The following is a 14,220-nucleotide window of genomic DNA, read 5'->3' as shown; positions in this document are numbered from 1 at the left end:
AGCGTGTTGTTTTGAGACAAGTCAAAGTCATTTCTCGTGCTCAACAAAGCAGGACTGGCTGGAAACATGATACATGGGAACAGACTCCTTCAGGGTTCAGAAAAAAACTAAACAAAGAAACTGTCCGTCATACAGAGGACCAAACTGTTGTCCAAGTATGATAGCTATTGTACACCTTGCATTGTCCTACAGTGAGTGAGAGAACTGGTTTGTTATAAAAATAAACCTTAATTCTATCAGTGCGCACGAAAATACTGGTTTGACCTGTCTACAAACAAGTTTTGTTTTACTGGAACTCAGGCGTCGTTTCAAAGAAATGAAACGTAATCACATCTGATGTTTAAATACAAATGTCAAGTAAAATGCAAATGTTACTCTAACAAGCCCAAAGGTTTCAATCCTAATCACAGAAGAGTTGATGAAGGATTTAGAGCTTGTTTTGTTTGTTTTATTTCAAACATAATAAATAAAACAAAATGCTGAATACAACAAAAATGAAAACCTATGCTTGAATAAATCATATCAATTCTCCAGTCAGTCTGTTTGTATCCTGGGATTTTGTTTTTTAATCAATCACATACTCAGAAACATTCAGAAATCTATACCATCACAAAACGAAGCAAAAGACAGAATGTAATATCACAAAACAAAAAAACAACACCTAGTGCTTATTCCACCTTCTTCTTCTCTGTACTTTTGTTTGTAACTGCTTCATGGTTGGACTGTACCTGAGCTTCCTGACAGTCCAACTGGTTAGTACATGTTAGTACCAGATCGATCAGTACATAATAAAATACCAGTTTGATCTGTTGACACAAGTACTGTTGTCCTGGATCCACTCATTCTCATGTTATTATGAAGAATTGAAAGTGAAAGTATGCATATTGCTGAAATGTCACACAGTCATTTGCTGGAAGGGTGTGGAACAAGATTTATGACGTCACCATCGCATTCAAGCCCAATTCACATCAGCTCTTCTTGCAGACAGGACGGAGCAAATTCACCATGGACGATTCAACCTAGTAGGTTACAGTTTTATTGGTTTTTAACTTAAATTTAATACAGACATTGTCTTCTACTCTTTACATGCTGATTATTTAATCTTAACTGTAGCTGTCATGTGGATGTGCACTTTTTCACGCTGAATGTCTTTTCTTTTCTTGTTACCTTCAATCAGAGGTAGTTTGATCCGGACTGAGTGTGAGAGAACTGGGAGTGAAGCCAGGATGGAAAGCTCAGACGAAGAAGAGGAGGTAAACATAGTACTGGGTAACATAATAATATGAAGAATAAATGAATACCATAATAAATTAATATTTGAAGTACTGATAAACATTTTGTCAATAAATAAGGAATTCCCTGATGCACTGGGGACTTTATCTGGTCCTGAGAGGACGGAACAAGACTCTCCTGAATATGACAGTAAGTTCTCAGACTCTCTGAATGACACAAACCAAAAACTCCTGACTATTGTACTGTTATAATGAAATACTGAAAGCTATTTGTCTCCTCTGCTGATAGATGTTTCTTTGCCAGAAGAAAAAAGCCCTGTAGACAGTGAGGAATTGAACTCTGAAACCAAGAGCTGTGTTAACTTAACAACTGCAGAACGTGGAACTAAAAACACAGCAGCCCCCATGTCAGACTCAGCAGGTAAGTCAGAAAGTAAAACGAGCCCTTTGAAAATGAAAACTATGTTTTTACACCGTCAAATCAAAATGTAAGATGTTTTTAATCCATGAAACTGTTGTCTTTAATTGTCTCAGAGAGGATCCCGCCAGTCAAGATAACAGTCTCTAACACCAGCAGTGAGTCACTGTCTCTGCAGTGGGACACTCCTGCTGATGAAGTGGAGAGTTTTACTGTGACCTGTTACACCGAGGGAGAGATTGAGCACCGAGTGACCACAAAGACCAACAGCGTGACCCTCAGCAACCTGAAGCCAGCAGTGTGTTACTACCTCCACGTTTCTGCACAGCTGAAAAATGGAAGTCAAAGCATCCCGGCCACGACAACAGTTAAAACAAGTAAGTCAAACTTGATGAGGACAGAAAAGATGTTGTACTGAAGGAAAACACTATTTGGTTGAGAGTTAGGGAGTCCAAACTTTTTTCACTGAGGATCACATACCAAAAAACTATACAAATAGCAGGGTTACTCAATGAAGGTGATGAGAATCACTAAAATTGTCTGAAACTGTATGTCCCTAAGTTCAAAGAAATCTAAAAAAAAAAAAAATCATTTCAGTTTACTGTATTTCTTTCTCAGCTCCTGAAAAGAGTCTCTGTCTCATAGACGTTACCCACAGTGGAAATTCCTTGATTTTTTCAGTGTGAGAAGGATGTGTTGTTTGAAATTAGGAGGTGGGAGGATATGTCCTTTATTTTAAAGGGTGCCCTTTGTTTTTGAATAGTGGCATCGTACATGATGGAGTTTGGATTGTATATTAATGTGTAGAGTGACAGGTTTGAACACAATGGTTTTTAAAGTCAAATTGGGAAGAACGAGAAGATAAGTAGGCCATCATATCTGTGGAAGAAAGACCATCTTGTTTGTGTTGATCTGAAAAAGATGGGAGATGGTTAATTTTTTTCCAGAATTAAATTGTTGTTGTTAGTTTCTTAAAGGAGCAGTGTTTTTAGTGACATAAACTGTAAAATATCAACATTTTTCAGTATCTACTTCAAAGGAAACTGTTGGAGCTAGGTCGTATTTTGGATATTTATTAGGAGAATTTAGCTTTTTTGCAAGTGTTTCTTTTTTGAGAAGCTGTAAAACACGTGAAGAACCTGATACAGACTCGGACACAAAACAGAGTTATAAAGACGTACTTGATTAAACTTAAATTAAGCAAAGGCATCGCAAGGGCCAATCCAAAACTGACTTTATAGGGTAAAACACGGTTGGTGCATGAGAAGACACGAGAAAAATGATGGATGACTGTAAATTTTGACAACAAATTCTGATTTAGTCTTGGCCTTAGATCTTTCAGTAATACACCATTAGGTTTAGTCTTATTCTAGTCATCTGAAACCTTTTAGTCTCAGTCTAGTTTTAGTCAACTAAATATCATAAGAGTTTCAGTGGACTAAATCCACAGTGGACTTCGTCGACTAAATGTTTCCCCAGAATATCGGGTCATACGAAATATCAATCAGTCTGTTAATGAATGGTATTCAAGTTCCAATATGTAAAACAAACAGATCCAACAGTTGTAATACAAAACATGTATTTTATTCTCAGTGTCAAAACCATGCCATGGCATTTTAAGAAAAGATAATCTAATAAAATCTCATAAAATAAGCATAACTCAAGTTACCTTTAATTCTCTGGCACTTTAACACTACTACTTATTTCCACTCGGTCCATGGTCGTCTTTGTTATCAGATGTCTTATGTATCTGTGAGGGTGAATAAATGAGGAAAATAGTTATTTTATCATCGCTTGCCCAATCTTCTTAGATCTCTCCCTCCCTCACACACACACACACACACACACACACACACACACACACACACACACACACACACACACACACAACAGATATAATCAACAAATACCTTGCATGCACACACACATGCTCACACGCGCACGCACACGCGCGCACACACACACACACACACACACACACACACACACACACACACACACACACACACACACACACACACACACACACACACACACACACACACACACACACACACACACACAATTCACTTTGAGCACATTGCATATTTCTCCTCATATTAGTTCAGAGAATCGATTTTCTAATCTCATCTAATCTAATCGAATCGAATCTAATCTAATCTCTGATATGTTCGTCTCATTTTGATTTGTTGACTTAAGTGTCAGTTATCTTGCGTCAGTCTTCGTCTTTATGTCTTACTTTTAAATTGGTTTAAATTGGTCTTTATCGGTGAAAAAGGTTCGTTGACAAATATTTGTTGTCATAGTTTTAGTCAACAAAGTGAACACTGCAACACGAAGGTTCAAAGACAATCTGGCATCAGGAACATGGTTAAATTGTGGGTGTTTACCCGTCTCGTCTTTCTGTTTCAGCACATCTTGTTTTATCTTGAAACTCACATGCGTCGTCTCTGTTTCAGTTCACGTCTTCCTGCCCTCCTTCACTTAGTATTGGAGGAAGTTTGGTATGTTTTGTTTTGTATTCTGGCATTGGGATTTTAGTTAATGATATTCGAATATTAAGAAATTGTTCAAAATCTGTGAGCCACTTTACTGAACGTTGACTCACAAGTCATCACGTCCAGTAAACTTGTTCACTTGCTCCAGTCAGCTGAAGAGGTGTTCAGTGTGCATGGTTGAGTCAGCTCACATGACTCATGAGGCATTCAAAGAAATGTACATGCACAAACAATACAAAACAAACAGTTTTACTGTCTGAAAACAAACAAACTGAAATCTATAAGTCCATAAAGAAGTCCATTGTACACACAGATACTGCCTTAGCATTGGAGAAGTACAACATAAAGAGCTGTAGACAGTATGGAGAAGAACAGAAGCATCATGGCTTTGGGCAGAATAAGATGAACGGGGAACCAGCAACAAGTGAATTTGCTTCAGCTAAGTTCAATATACCGTTTATAGTTTTTGCCTTTGCCATAGCAATAGCCATGGTGACCTTTGAGGTGGATGATGACATTGTGTCGCCACTGTTATGTGAGCGTACAGAGGTATCATCCTTTTTTCTTACTTTAATGCTGCCATTTTGAGACACGTTGATGATGCGTACACATTAAGACAAAAAGCTGTTGTAGAGATCACAAAAGCTGTAGCGTTAGCCACTTATATCTTCACACTGAGTAGCTTTGGGGTTATTATGCATCCCTCCGTAGCCACACTACCATCTATTCACTGTCTTGGGCCATCTTTCCAAGCAGCTAAACATTTCCCCAAGAAACTACATGGCTCAAGATCATCAGGTGCAGGTGTAAGGGTCTGTGTCTTTGTGTGTTTGTCAAGTCCGTGTCTCGCACTGTGTTCACTTCCTGTTTTGTTGTGAAGCCTCCGTCTATCTGTCTCTGTGCTCGATTGTCATTGTTGCTTGTCTTCATGACCCCAGCCCTCTTCCTGTGTTCTCCTGTGTGGACTTCTAGTGTTTTGAATTTCTCCCATGTACCGACCTTTGCCTGGACCTGGATCGCCCTTTTGAACACCATCAGTAAACCTGTTAGTTTAATAACCGTTGGAGGCTGCAGCCGTGCAAGGCGCTGTCACTGGGGGCAGTTTGGCATTCAGTGTCTTGCCCAAGGACACTTCGGCATGTAGGCAGGCAGAGATGGATGAGATAACCGCTCCACCATCCGAGCTATGCCGCCCCAATACTTAATTTTGTGAATCTAGAAACAATCTAGAAACAGAAACTTCAATCAGGGGTTCTGCTTTGTTAAAATATTTCAGTAATGGTGAATTTACTTTGACTCATATTGCAAATTTTACTCTTTCATTGATCTAAATGTGCATGACAAGATCCATCACATTCACATGTCATTGGAAACAGATGCTGTGCAAGTTGCTCACACACCACTGGCAACAAGACCTGTGCCTTGAAATCATTCGGCATTAACATTGAACATGTCTTGGGATCACTTCGCTCATCATATTTGCCATTTGATTTGTATTTTCTGCAACAGTCTTATTCTAAAAAAGTCTGGGGTTGTAAATGAGATAATGTCCAGGCCAGCTTAATAGAACATATTGGTGAAGCTATTTACTTTCAGCTCAATAATGACTTGCAGTCTTCTCAATTCCCTTGCTGGTATTGCATTACAAAGACAGAATCTTCACTCTTCACATTTGCATGGATTCTGACCTTTTAATTTCTGTCCACAGAGACCCACCTGGAGAGTCTTTTGGAGGATCTGGGATTGAAGAACTTCTACGAACAGAAACTGTCACTCAGTAAGATACTTCAGATTGATGAGAAGACCACAGATGATGAACCTGCCAAGAGTAAATCAGACCTCTCTTGGAATTTTTTAAAGAAACTGATGATGGTGAATGTCACAGCCAGAAATGTGAAATATACATCAGAATGTAAAAGTGGTGTGTCAGGGAATGCTGGGTTAGATCTTGATGATCTCATGAGCAGTTCAGACTCTGCTGACATGTTAAACCCTCTCGACATAATCACTGCTCTCTTTCTGTGTTCTGATGGTTTTGTGCAGCAGGAATTAACCCTCAAAATGTCCATGTGTCAGTTTTCTGTGCCTCTGCTGCTTCCTGATTGTGATACGAAGCAGAGCACACTGATGGTGTGGGCTTTGAGAGACCTTGTTAAAAAGTACAGACCGAAATTGCTTTCTGAATCCAAAGGTTTCATTGAAAACAGAATCGTTCTGTCTGAACTGGCAATGATCTCTTTTGTGAGACTGGGGAAGTGCTCTATGTCCAAGTCAGAGACCCTCAACAAGCTTCTGAGCAGCTCTCAGCAGTACCATGACACCTTTGTTCACCACAACATGGACTGTGGAGACAGTCCACGAAGAATATCTGACGGACTGGCTGAAATGACTTGGTACCTTCCTTGTGGCAATGAAAACATTGATATTTTCAACCAACCAGTGGCTTTAGCTAACCTCAGAGGAGACATTGCCTCTTTCGAAACCCAGTTCTCATTTTTGTGTCTCACATCTGCAGCAGTCTTTGTTTTCTTTGACAATCTAGAACCTGAATGTAAACTACTGACGAACCAAAACACAGAGTCAGAGATATTCTTGGTGGGAAACTCCCAGAGCAGGAGCTTTAGTCTAGATGCTTTAAAACAAGTAGCAACTGACATGTCCTTGACAAACAGAAACATCATTTTGAAGAAGAAATCTATGAACGATGCAGATTTTGTCATATGTCTGAGAGAAGCAGTAACTCGTGTAGTTGAGAAAACAGAGATGAAGATGCAAATCGAGCAGATGGCTGAGGTTGCACATGAACTGGGAATCAGAGTGGATGAAGACTCTCCAGAGTGCCAGGATGGAAAGAGAAAGGCAGATGAAATCACTGATGAAATTCATGACATCCTTAAGTACAAAGAAGATCAGCTGCCATTGCAAGGCCAGATATGGAAAGATTTGACTTCCTTAGAGAAGGAACAATTTCGACTTCGAAACATTGGATCTGAAAACATTGAGGAGTACAAAAGCGTTCTTAAGCTGCAGAAAGATAAACTGCGAAAGAAACAAAACGCTTATGAAACTTCCACAGCAATGACATCCTTTATCAGTGGAATATCAAGCAACGCTTTAGAGAGATGCTATTTTCTGAAGTGGATGCGAATCAACCTTGATAACATGTCTCGCATAAAACTGTCTGGACTGAGGGAACAGTACAAAGAAAAGAGCAAGAACTCTGAGAACAACGAAGAGATCAAAGAAATTGACCGACAGCTTTCCAACAGTTCACTGGGCACTGAACACTTCTTCCGTGAAATGGGTCAAATCTATGAAGCTTCACGGGCTCTTCCAATAACGCATCGGTCACGTAAACAATACAATCATCTGCCCAAACATTGTGCACAGCTGCTACTTGATGGATTTCCTTTGGAGCTTGTAGATGGGGATGCTTCCAACATTCCTCTGACATGGGTTAGTGATGTTCTCTCTCAGCTCAATGACTTGGTTCGTCCTAAGAACAAGATACTGGTTGTTACAGTTCTGGGAGTTCAGAGCACAGGGAAGTCCACTCTCCTGAACACCATGTTTGGAGTGCAGTTTGCAGTCAGCAGTGGTCGATGCACTCGAGGTGCCTTCATGCTGCTCATCAGAATTGATGAAAAGCTCAAAGAAGAGCTCAACTGTGACTTCATGATGATCATTGACACTGAAGGCCTGAAGTCGCCAGAACTCACCCAGCTGGACAACAGCTATGAACATGACAATGAACTGGCAACACTTGTTGTGGGGCTGAGTGACATCACTATCATCAATATTGCAATGGAGAATTCAACAGAGATGAAGGACATCCTGCAAATAGTAGTGCACGCGTTCCTCCGGATGAAGGAAGTGGGCAAAAAGCCAAAATGTTACTTTGTTCACCAGAACGTGTCGGATGTTTCAGCCCACGAGAAAAACTTACGAGATCGGAAGCTGCTCTTCCAACAGTTGAACGAGATGACCCAGGCAGCAGCTAAAATGGAAAGAAGAGAAGAGAACAAGAGCTTCACTGATGTGATGGCGTATGATCCTGACACTGGGAACTGCTACATTCCTGGTCTCTGGACTGGAAACCCTCCGATGGCACCAGTCAACACAGGCTACAGCGAGGCAGTCTATGAGCTCAAGAAAAACATCATCCAGCTGCTGGGAAACAGTGGTTCATGTGTTAACAATGTGTTGGACTTTAAAAAATGGATGACAAGTCTGTGGAATGCAGTGAAGCATGAAAACTTTCTTTTCAGCTTCAGAAACAGCCTCGTAGCTGACGCTTACATGAGACTCTGCACAGAATTCAACAAATGGGAATGGGAATTCAAAAAAGAAATGTACCACTGGGTCACAAATGCAGAAACAAAAATCTCCAATTTTGGTACACTTGCTGCTGAATCCCAAACAGCTGACTTGACACAATTCCACAGTCATTTGAAAACTCAAGCTGTCACAGTGATGTCTGACTGGGAGTCAAAACTACTTGACAATGTGACTCAGTACTTCAAGAAAACAGACGGTCATGTCTATCTGGTTGTAGGATACAAAGTAGAGTTTGCAAACAGTGCAAGAAGCCTTCGAAAAGAAACTGAGCGGTCAGTACTCAATCAGCTTCAAGCAGCAGTGGAAATCAAACAGGGGATGGCAGAGGTCGACAGAGTTAAGAAAAATCACACAAAACAAATTGAGAAAGCAGTGTGTGCACTGATTGATAAATGTCGAAAGAAAAAGGTTCAGATCGACAGCGATGATGAGCTTGATGAGGAATTCAACAAGATGTGGACTGAAACACTGAGAAATCTGTCTTTTCCAAAACAAAATGTTGCAGATGTTTTTGCAAATGTTTCTCAGTGTTTAAGAGCAAATCTGGCACAGAGGGGAAGTCATGCTCACGAAATATTAGACAGAAAAAGGCTGGAAGATTATGGGAAGGTGCCTTTCAAATACAATGTACAAGGAAAGATGAATAAACTTACAAACACAGTGTGCATCTGGTTCAACATTGAAAATCACGCTAAAGTTGCACAAAACAATGCTGACATCATCATCGACACGTGCACACAATTTGTGGCTGAAACAGTGATGAAAAAAAGCAACTACCATGACACCTACATCCATGAGATGCTACAGATCATTGACCAGCATCTGGAAAAGAATCAAGATCTTAAGACGGACACTGAGTTTGAAGTTTCCCTGAAACTGCACATCTGTGGATTCGCAGCCAGAAAGTTTCAGAAAATGCACAAAGACTTCTTGGAAGAAAACGATCCTCGCAGATGTTTTGTGAAAAACAAGAAAAAGTTTTGTGCTGATTTCAAAGATGTGTTTCATGAACGAGATCAGTGCCAGAAGAAAGCTGAAGAGTTTGTGGACAAATGCTTGAAGCCTGCTGTTGAACACTTCATCAATCGTTACCTGGGTGTTTCCATTCAAGAAGAAATGAAGAAGAAGCAGGAGTTCAGCACACGAGTCGCTTTCCAGTACCACATTTCACTAGATTTGTTCTCAAAGCAAAACTTTGATGACTATTTGAGGTTCACTACCTCCTATGAGAAATATGTAAAGGAGTGGATCCTTCAAAAAATACAGGAACATTTTTCAAGTTCTTCCAAAATGTCTGAGTTTGAGAACCAACATCTTAAGTCAAGTGTCAGCCACATCAATGAAGCCATCGAAAAGGCCAAAACACAAAACAGAGAGAATGTGCAAACATTTGTGGAGCACATCTGCAAAGGACTTGGTGATACACTGGTCATTTCCCAGGATGCTCTTGGTGCATTCATGATCCTGAACAACGCTGACCAGGACAAGTTTGCTGAGTGCCTCAAAATCTCTGTGAACGACATGAAAGAAACTCTGACAGAAGAGTTCAAAACCTCAACCTTTAAAAATAAAACTGCGGTGTCTCCATATGCAGCCTCAGAATGAGCTTTTCAAGTCAGTCATTGGATGTGGTGAACAGTGTCCATTCTGTGGTGTTCCCTGTGAGGCTGGAGGAGAAGCTCATACTAAACACCATGCTTCATTACACCGGCCACAAGGTCTGGGTACATACAGGTGGGATGACACAAAGAAACTCGTCACCGACATCTGCTCATCTTCTGTTTCAAGTGATGCTCGTTTTCGCTGCAGTCAAACAAAAAACGAATGGCATCCTTACAAGGATTACAGAGAAATATTCCCCAATTGGGATATTTTTCCAGATACAAGTCTTGAGGCTTCAGACAACTGGAAATACATCATGACCAAGTACAATGATAAGTTTGCCAAACATTATCATGCAAAACCTGCTGACATTCCTTGGGGAAACATCACACCTCAGCAGGCTGAAGAAAGCCTGAAAAAGTCCTTTAACATGAAGTGAAACTGCTCATCTTCATCACTTATTCTGAGTGTGTCAAGTGACAGCTCTGTCATTTGTCTGTTTTCTATATTATTTTTCTTAAAAATCTCACATGAAATCAAGTGACTTATATTGTCACTACATAACTATTTAATCACCATTTACACTGAAAAGAAATTCAAAAAGGAATGCTGTATGATGGACATGGAAGGCACATTTTTCTTCAACTCACTCAGGAATAGTGATTTTTCTGATCAGAAAATTGTTAAAATACAAAATGTGTATGAGATCATCATGGCACTTCTTCCTCTGACCAACTGAGAAACATAAAACAAGCCCTTTGAACCAGTCACCACCATTTCTACTTTGATAGATCTGAGGGATTAGAGGTGAAACCATCAGAGCACAGAGGTTTATTTACTTTATCTCTTTTAATATGTTTCATAATTGTATTTTGTGATTATTTTGATGAAGAAACTTTAAAATGTCCTTGTGTCCATTTTGACAACTGTCAAATTATTGTTTTGAATCATCTTTATGGATTTAGTGAGAGATGTAAACATGATACTGGAAGAAACAGTTTTTACCAGATTAAGTTTGTGACATGTGACCAGTTTTTAAATGTTTTATTGCTCTTATAAAAAAAAACATATGATGCCAAGTGTGTTTTTGTTCTTTTGAGGATGTAAAATTTCATCCAGTTGACTTGTGGCATCATCATCTTGTTTCAAGTGATTTTGACTTTCCTTGCTGAAGATTTTAAACTTATATATTTGTTAGTGTTTACTCTGATAAAACATACTTTAGAAACATATTTTGAAAACAAAAAGTGGAAATGTTGAAATCCTGTGTCTGCAACAAAGGTTGAGCCGATGAAATCATGATGTCACGTCTGATGAAAATGATAAAAATATCTGAATGTTTTACTTGATTTTGAATGTTTTAACCTTAATTCTACATGGTGATATTTTTCAAGGATGAACAGGATCATGTTTAACTGCTTGAGTCAATAAATGAAGCAAAATGAAGCTGTTTGACCCTCGCGGCTGCAGTGAGTCACTTATTTTAGCTTATGGGGAATCCAAAAGTCTCAAAATATATGTGTTAATAGTTTGTTTTCAATCACTTCATGCACATTTCAAAGCGAATTCAGGAGAATAGAATGATAATGAAGAACCCACCTAAGAAATGTACCACCAGCTGCCACTGCATAGTACAGGAAACTGATAGTTAAGAGACAGTCAAGTCATTTTTCAGTTTAACTTTCGCATTGGAAGCTAACTTCAGTTTCCTTCTTGACATAAAGTCACATTAAACTATAACATCAAATAACATGAGAAAAAACACATATAAGCCATTTTAGCAAAAACCGAGTAACTCCAACACTACATTTCCATCACTTGTGCTCTGCTCCGTGGTGCTGCACACACAAATGAGGTATCAAATGAAAGCTGAGACTGTGACGAATCCAACACTACCATTGTTGTCCATCTACACTTAACAGATTAGCCAATCCGCTGCAGAGATATTTTGTCCATAGCTGTGACAGATTAGACGGATGGATGGATGGATGGATGGATGGATGGATGGATGGATGGATAGATAGATAAGAAATGTAAAAGGGCAAATATGGTACCAAAACCTGCCAAAGAGGCAATTCTGGAGATTCGCCTGACCAAGCTCCACCAAAACCTCTAATTTTACTCTGCTTCACTCGATCAGAATCAATTTAGGCAGGGATGATGTTTACATATTTTATTATAATTGTTTGGTTGATTTAAAGCTGCAACCGCATCATTCCAAAGGGATATTCATTCTAAAATACAATCTTTCATTTATTCTGTGTGCCATCTTCACTTCCTCTGACCCAGTAACATATAGACGGACACACATCTGAACAAATCTCACAAGTGTTCTCTTCATCATGACACCAAAATGAGTCAGAAACACTTTACGTTTGCAGAGATATACTCTATTCATTTTGGGTTTGTCATTCTTTGAGCTGAAGCTTGAGAAAGAGGCTGGAAACTTTGGGCCGCAACAGGTTAACCTTAATTCTACTTGGTGACATTTTCAAAAGATGTGCAGGATCATGTAAATCTGCTGGAATGAATAAAGAGACAAGACGAGCTCAGAATCACAGCATACAGCGTATAATAACTTCTAAAGTAAACAGAAATAACCTAAGGCCGTTTTCCAATACCCATACTTGTCCATACTTGTGCTCTCGTGTACTCGTGAAACGTCATCAGTGGGAGACCAAGTACTGTTCCAATTCTTAGGCCGTTTCTCACCGAGTACACATGGAATACCCGGATGTATCCTCGCTCCGCCCACTTTTTCGAGGATGCATCGACACTGACCTGTGCAGACTTGGGAAGCCAATTTACCCATAATGCATTTGGCAAGAGAAGCCGGAGGAGGTCGCGGAGGAGAAAACACACAACGGTGCGTATAGAATCTGAAATATTAGCGTCATTGTTTAACAGAGTGCAGTTTTAAGAGGGTTTTAGGCGAGAATATAGTTGTTTAAAATGTTGTTATGAGGTTGATATTTCAAGATCATGCTTACTTAAACATTTGTTCTGGCGTTTTCATGAGATCTAAATGTTTTGGTGTAAATCTAACAGTGTTCATGTACATTTAAATTTGTTGCTGAGGGGAAAGATCATGTTTAAAACTATTTAACTTGACTGAGAGGTGAAGGTTCTACTGGCCATAGTGTTTTGTCTCAATTGCACTAAAGTGTGTCTACTGGAGGTTCTACTGGACTGGAGGTTCTATCGGAGGTTCTACTGGAGGATGCTGTGGATTCAAACTAACACCATGCACTATTTGAATCCAGGGCTACTGAGGAACCTGAAGCCTGGTCCAGTGGAGAAGAGGAACTCCTCCAGATGAGGATGGGAGTGAGGATTGTTTTTGATGTTTGAATTATTACATGTATATATTTTATTCATACATGTGTTATTTACTGAACTGGTAGTGTGTCATTCTTTTTGTTCTATGTTCTCCTCATAGACCTCATAGTTGTTGAAATTCCTCCGAGACAATTTCTTCTTTAAAGCAACATTACATTGTTTATCAAATAAAACAGAGAAATGTTAAGTTCTATATTTTACAGTCATATACAATCATTTACATTCTGTTGATCTCTCTGTCGATCTCTCTGTCTTTATCCATCTATCTCCATATATTTACACATGAGTAGAGAACATGACCACATGAGGAGAGCTTCCTGTCTAGATGTGGTTCTGCTCTCTGAGGCCTGCAGGTCGTTCTTCAGGAGCAGGTAGCTGGACAGTGAGTCTCGCTCGCACATCACTTCCTGCCAGGTCCCTCTGGGCGTCCTCAGTGTCACCTGGTCATCTCCATCATCATCCCTGGACCTTCCTCCTCCTCCTCCCTGGACCGTCCTTCTCCTCCCTGGACCTCCCTCTCCACCTCCATGATGTCACCCGATGCCACACAGACGACACTCAGACAGCAACCAGAGGATGTCTCTCCAGGCTCTCAGAAAGATGGAGCACCAGCAGGTTTGTCCTGGTGTCTGTTGGGTTTCATCCTGCCTGTCAGTTAAAATTCACATGAAAACATTTGATATATTTTGATGTAATCATGAATCAGAATTCATTGTGTACCTTCGTGTTCATGATTTTGATTATTGAAATAAAGCAGGTTGCCATTACAGTGATATAATAACAACTGTGCACT

At 39.8% G+C, this 14,220-nt stretch overlaps 1 protein-coding gene across 2 annotated transcripts; it reads left to right on the top strand.

The window, feature by feature from the left end:
• Positions 1–920: 920 nt before the first annotated feature.
• LOC308123804 (up-regulator of cell proliferation-like) lies at positions 921–11,548 on the top strand. 2 transcript variants are annotated; one of them, XM_080486491.1, is made up of 7 exons: positions 961–1,022; positions 1,178–1,253; positions 1,353–1,422; positions 1,522–1,653; positions 1,767–2,027; positions 4,110–4,154; positions 5,857–8,825. In XM_080486491.1, the coding sequence occupies exons 2-6, from the start codon at positions 1,227–1,229 to the stop codon at positions 4,136–4,138; spliced, it is 519 nt and encodes a 172-aa protein (XP_080342617.1). In that variant the 5' UTR covers positions 961–1,022; positions 1,178–1,226; the 3' UTR covers positions 4,139–4,154; positions 5,857–8,825. The 2 variants fall into 2 exon arrangements, with proteins under 2 accessions (XP_080342616.1, XP_080342617.1); XM_080486490.1 differs by lacking the exon at positions 4,110–4,154 and having other exon boundaries at positions 921–1,022; positions 5,857–11,548.
• Positions 11,549–14,220: the final 2,672 nt, after the last annotated feature.

This window comes from Lipophrys pholis (assembly GCF_963383615.2).
Source record: "Lipophrys pholis genome assembly, chromosome: 18".
Classification (NCBI taxonomy): Eukaryota; Metazoa; Chordata; class Actinopteri; order Blenniiformes; family Blenniidae; genus Lipophrys; species Lipophrys pholis.
This window is presented reverse-complemented; position numbering and strand designations above follow the sequence as displayed.

Excerpts from the sequence above, each read along its gene's own strand:
- LOC308123804 (XM_080486490.1), top strand. The coding sequence starts at position 1,227 with ATGGAAAGCTCAGACGAAGAAGAGGAG. Across the intron at positions 1,423-1,521 it reads AGACTCTCCTGAATATGACA|ATGTTTCTTTGCCAGAAGAA; the intron begins GTAAGTTCTCAG and ends CTCTGCTGATAG. Across the intron at positions 2,028-5,856 it reads CACGACAACAGTTAAAACAA|AGACCCACCTGGAGAGTCTT; the intron begins GTAAGTCAAACT and ends TTCTGTCCACAG.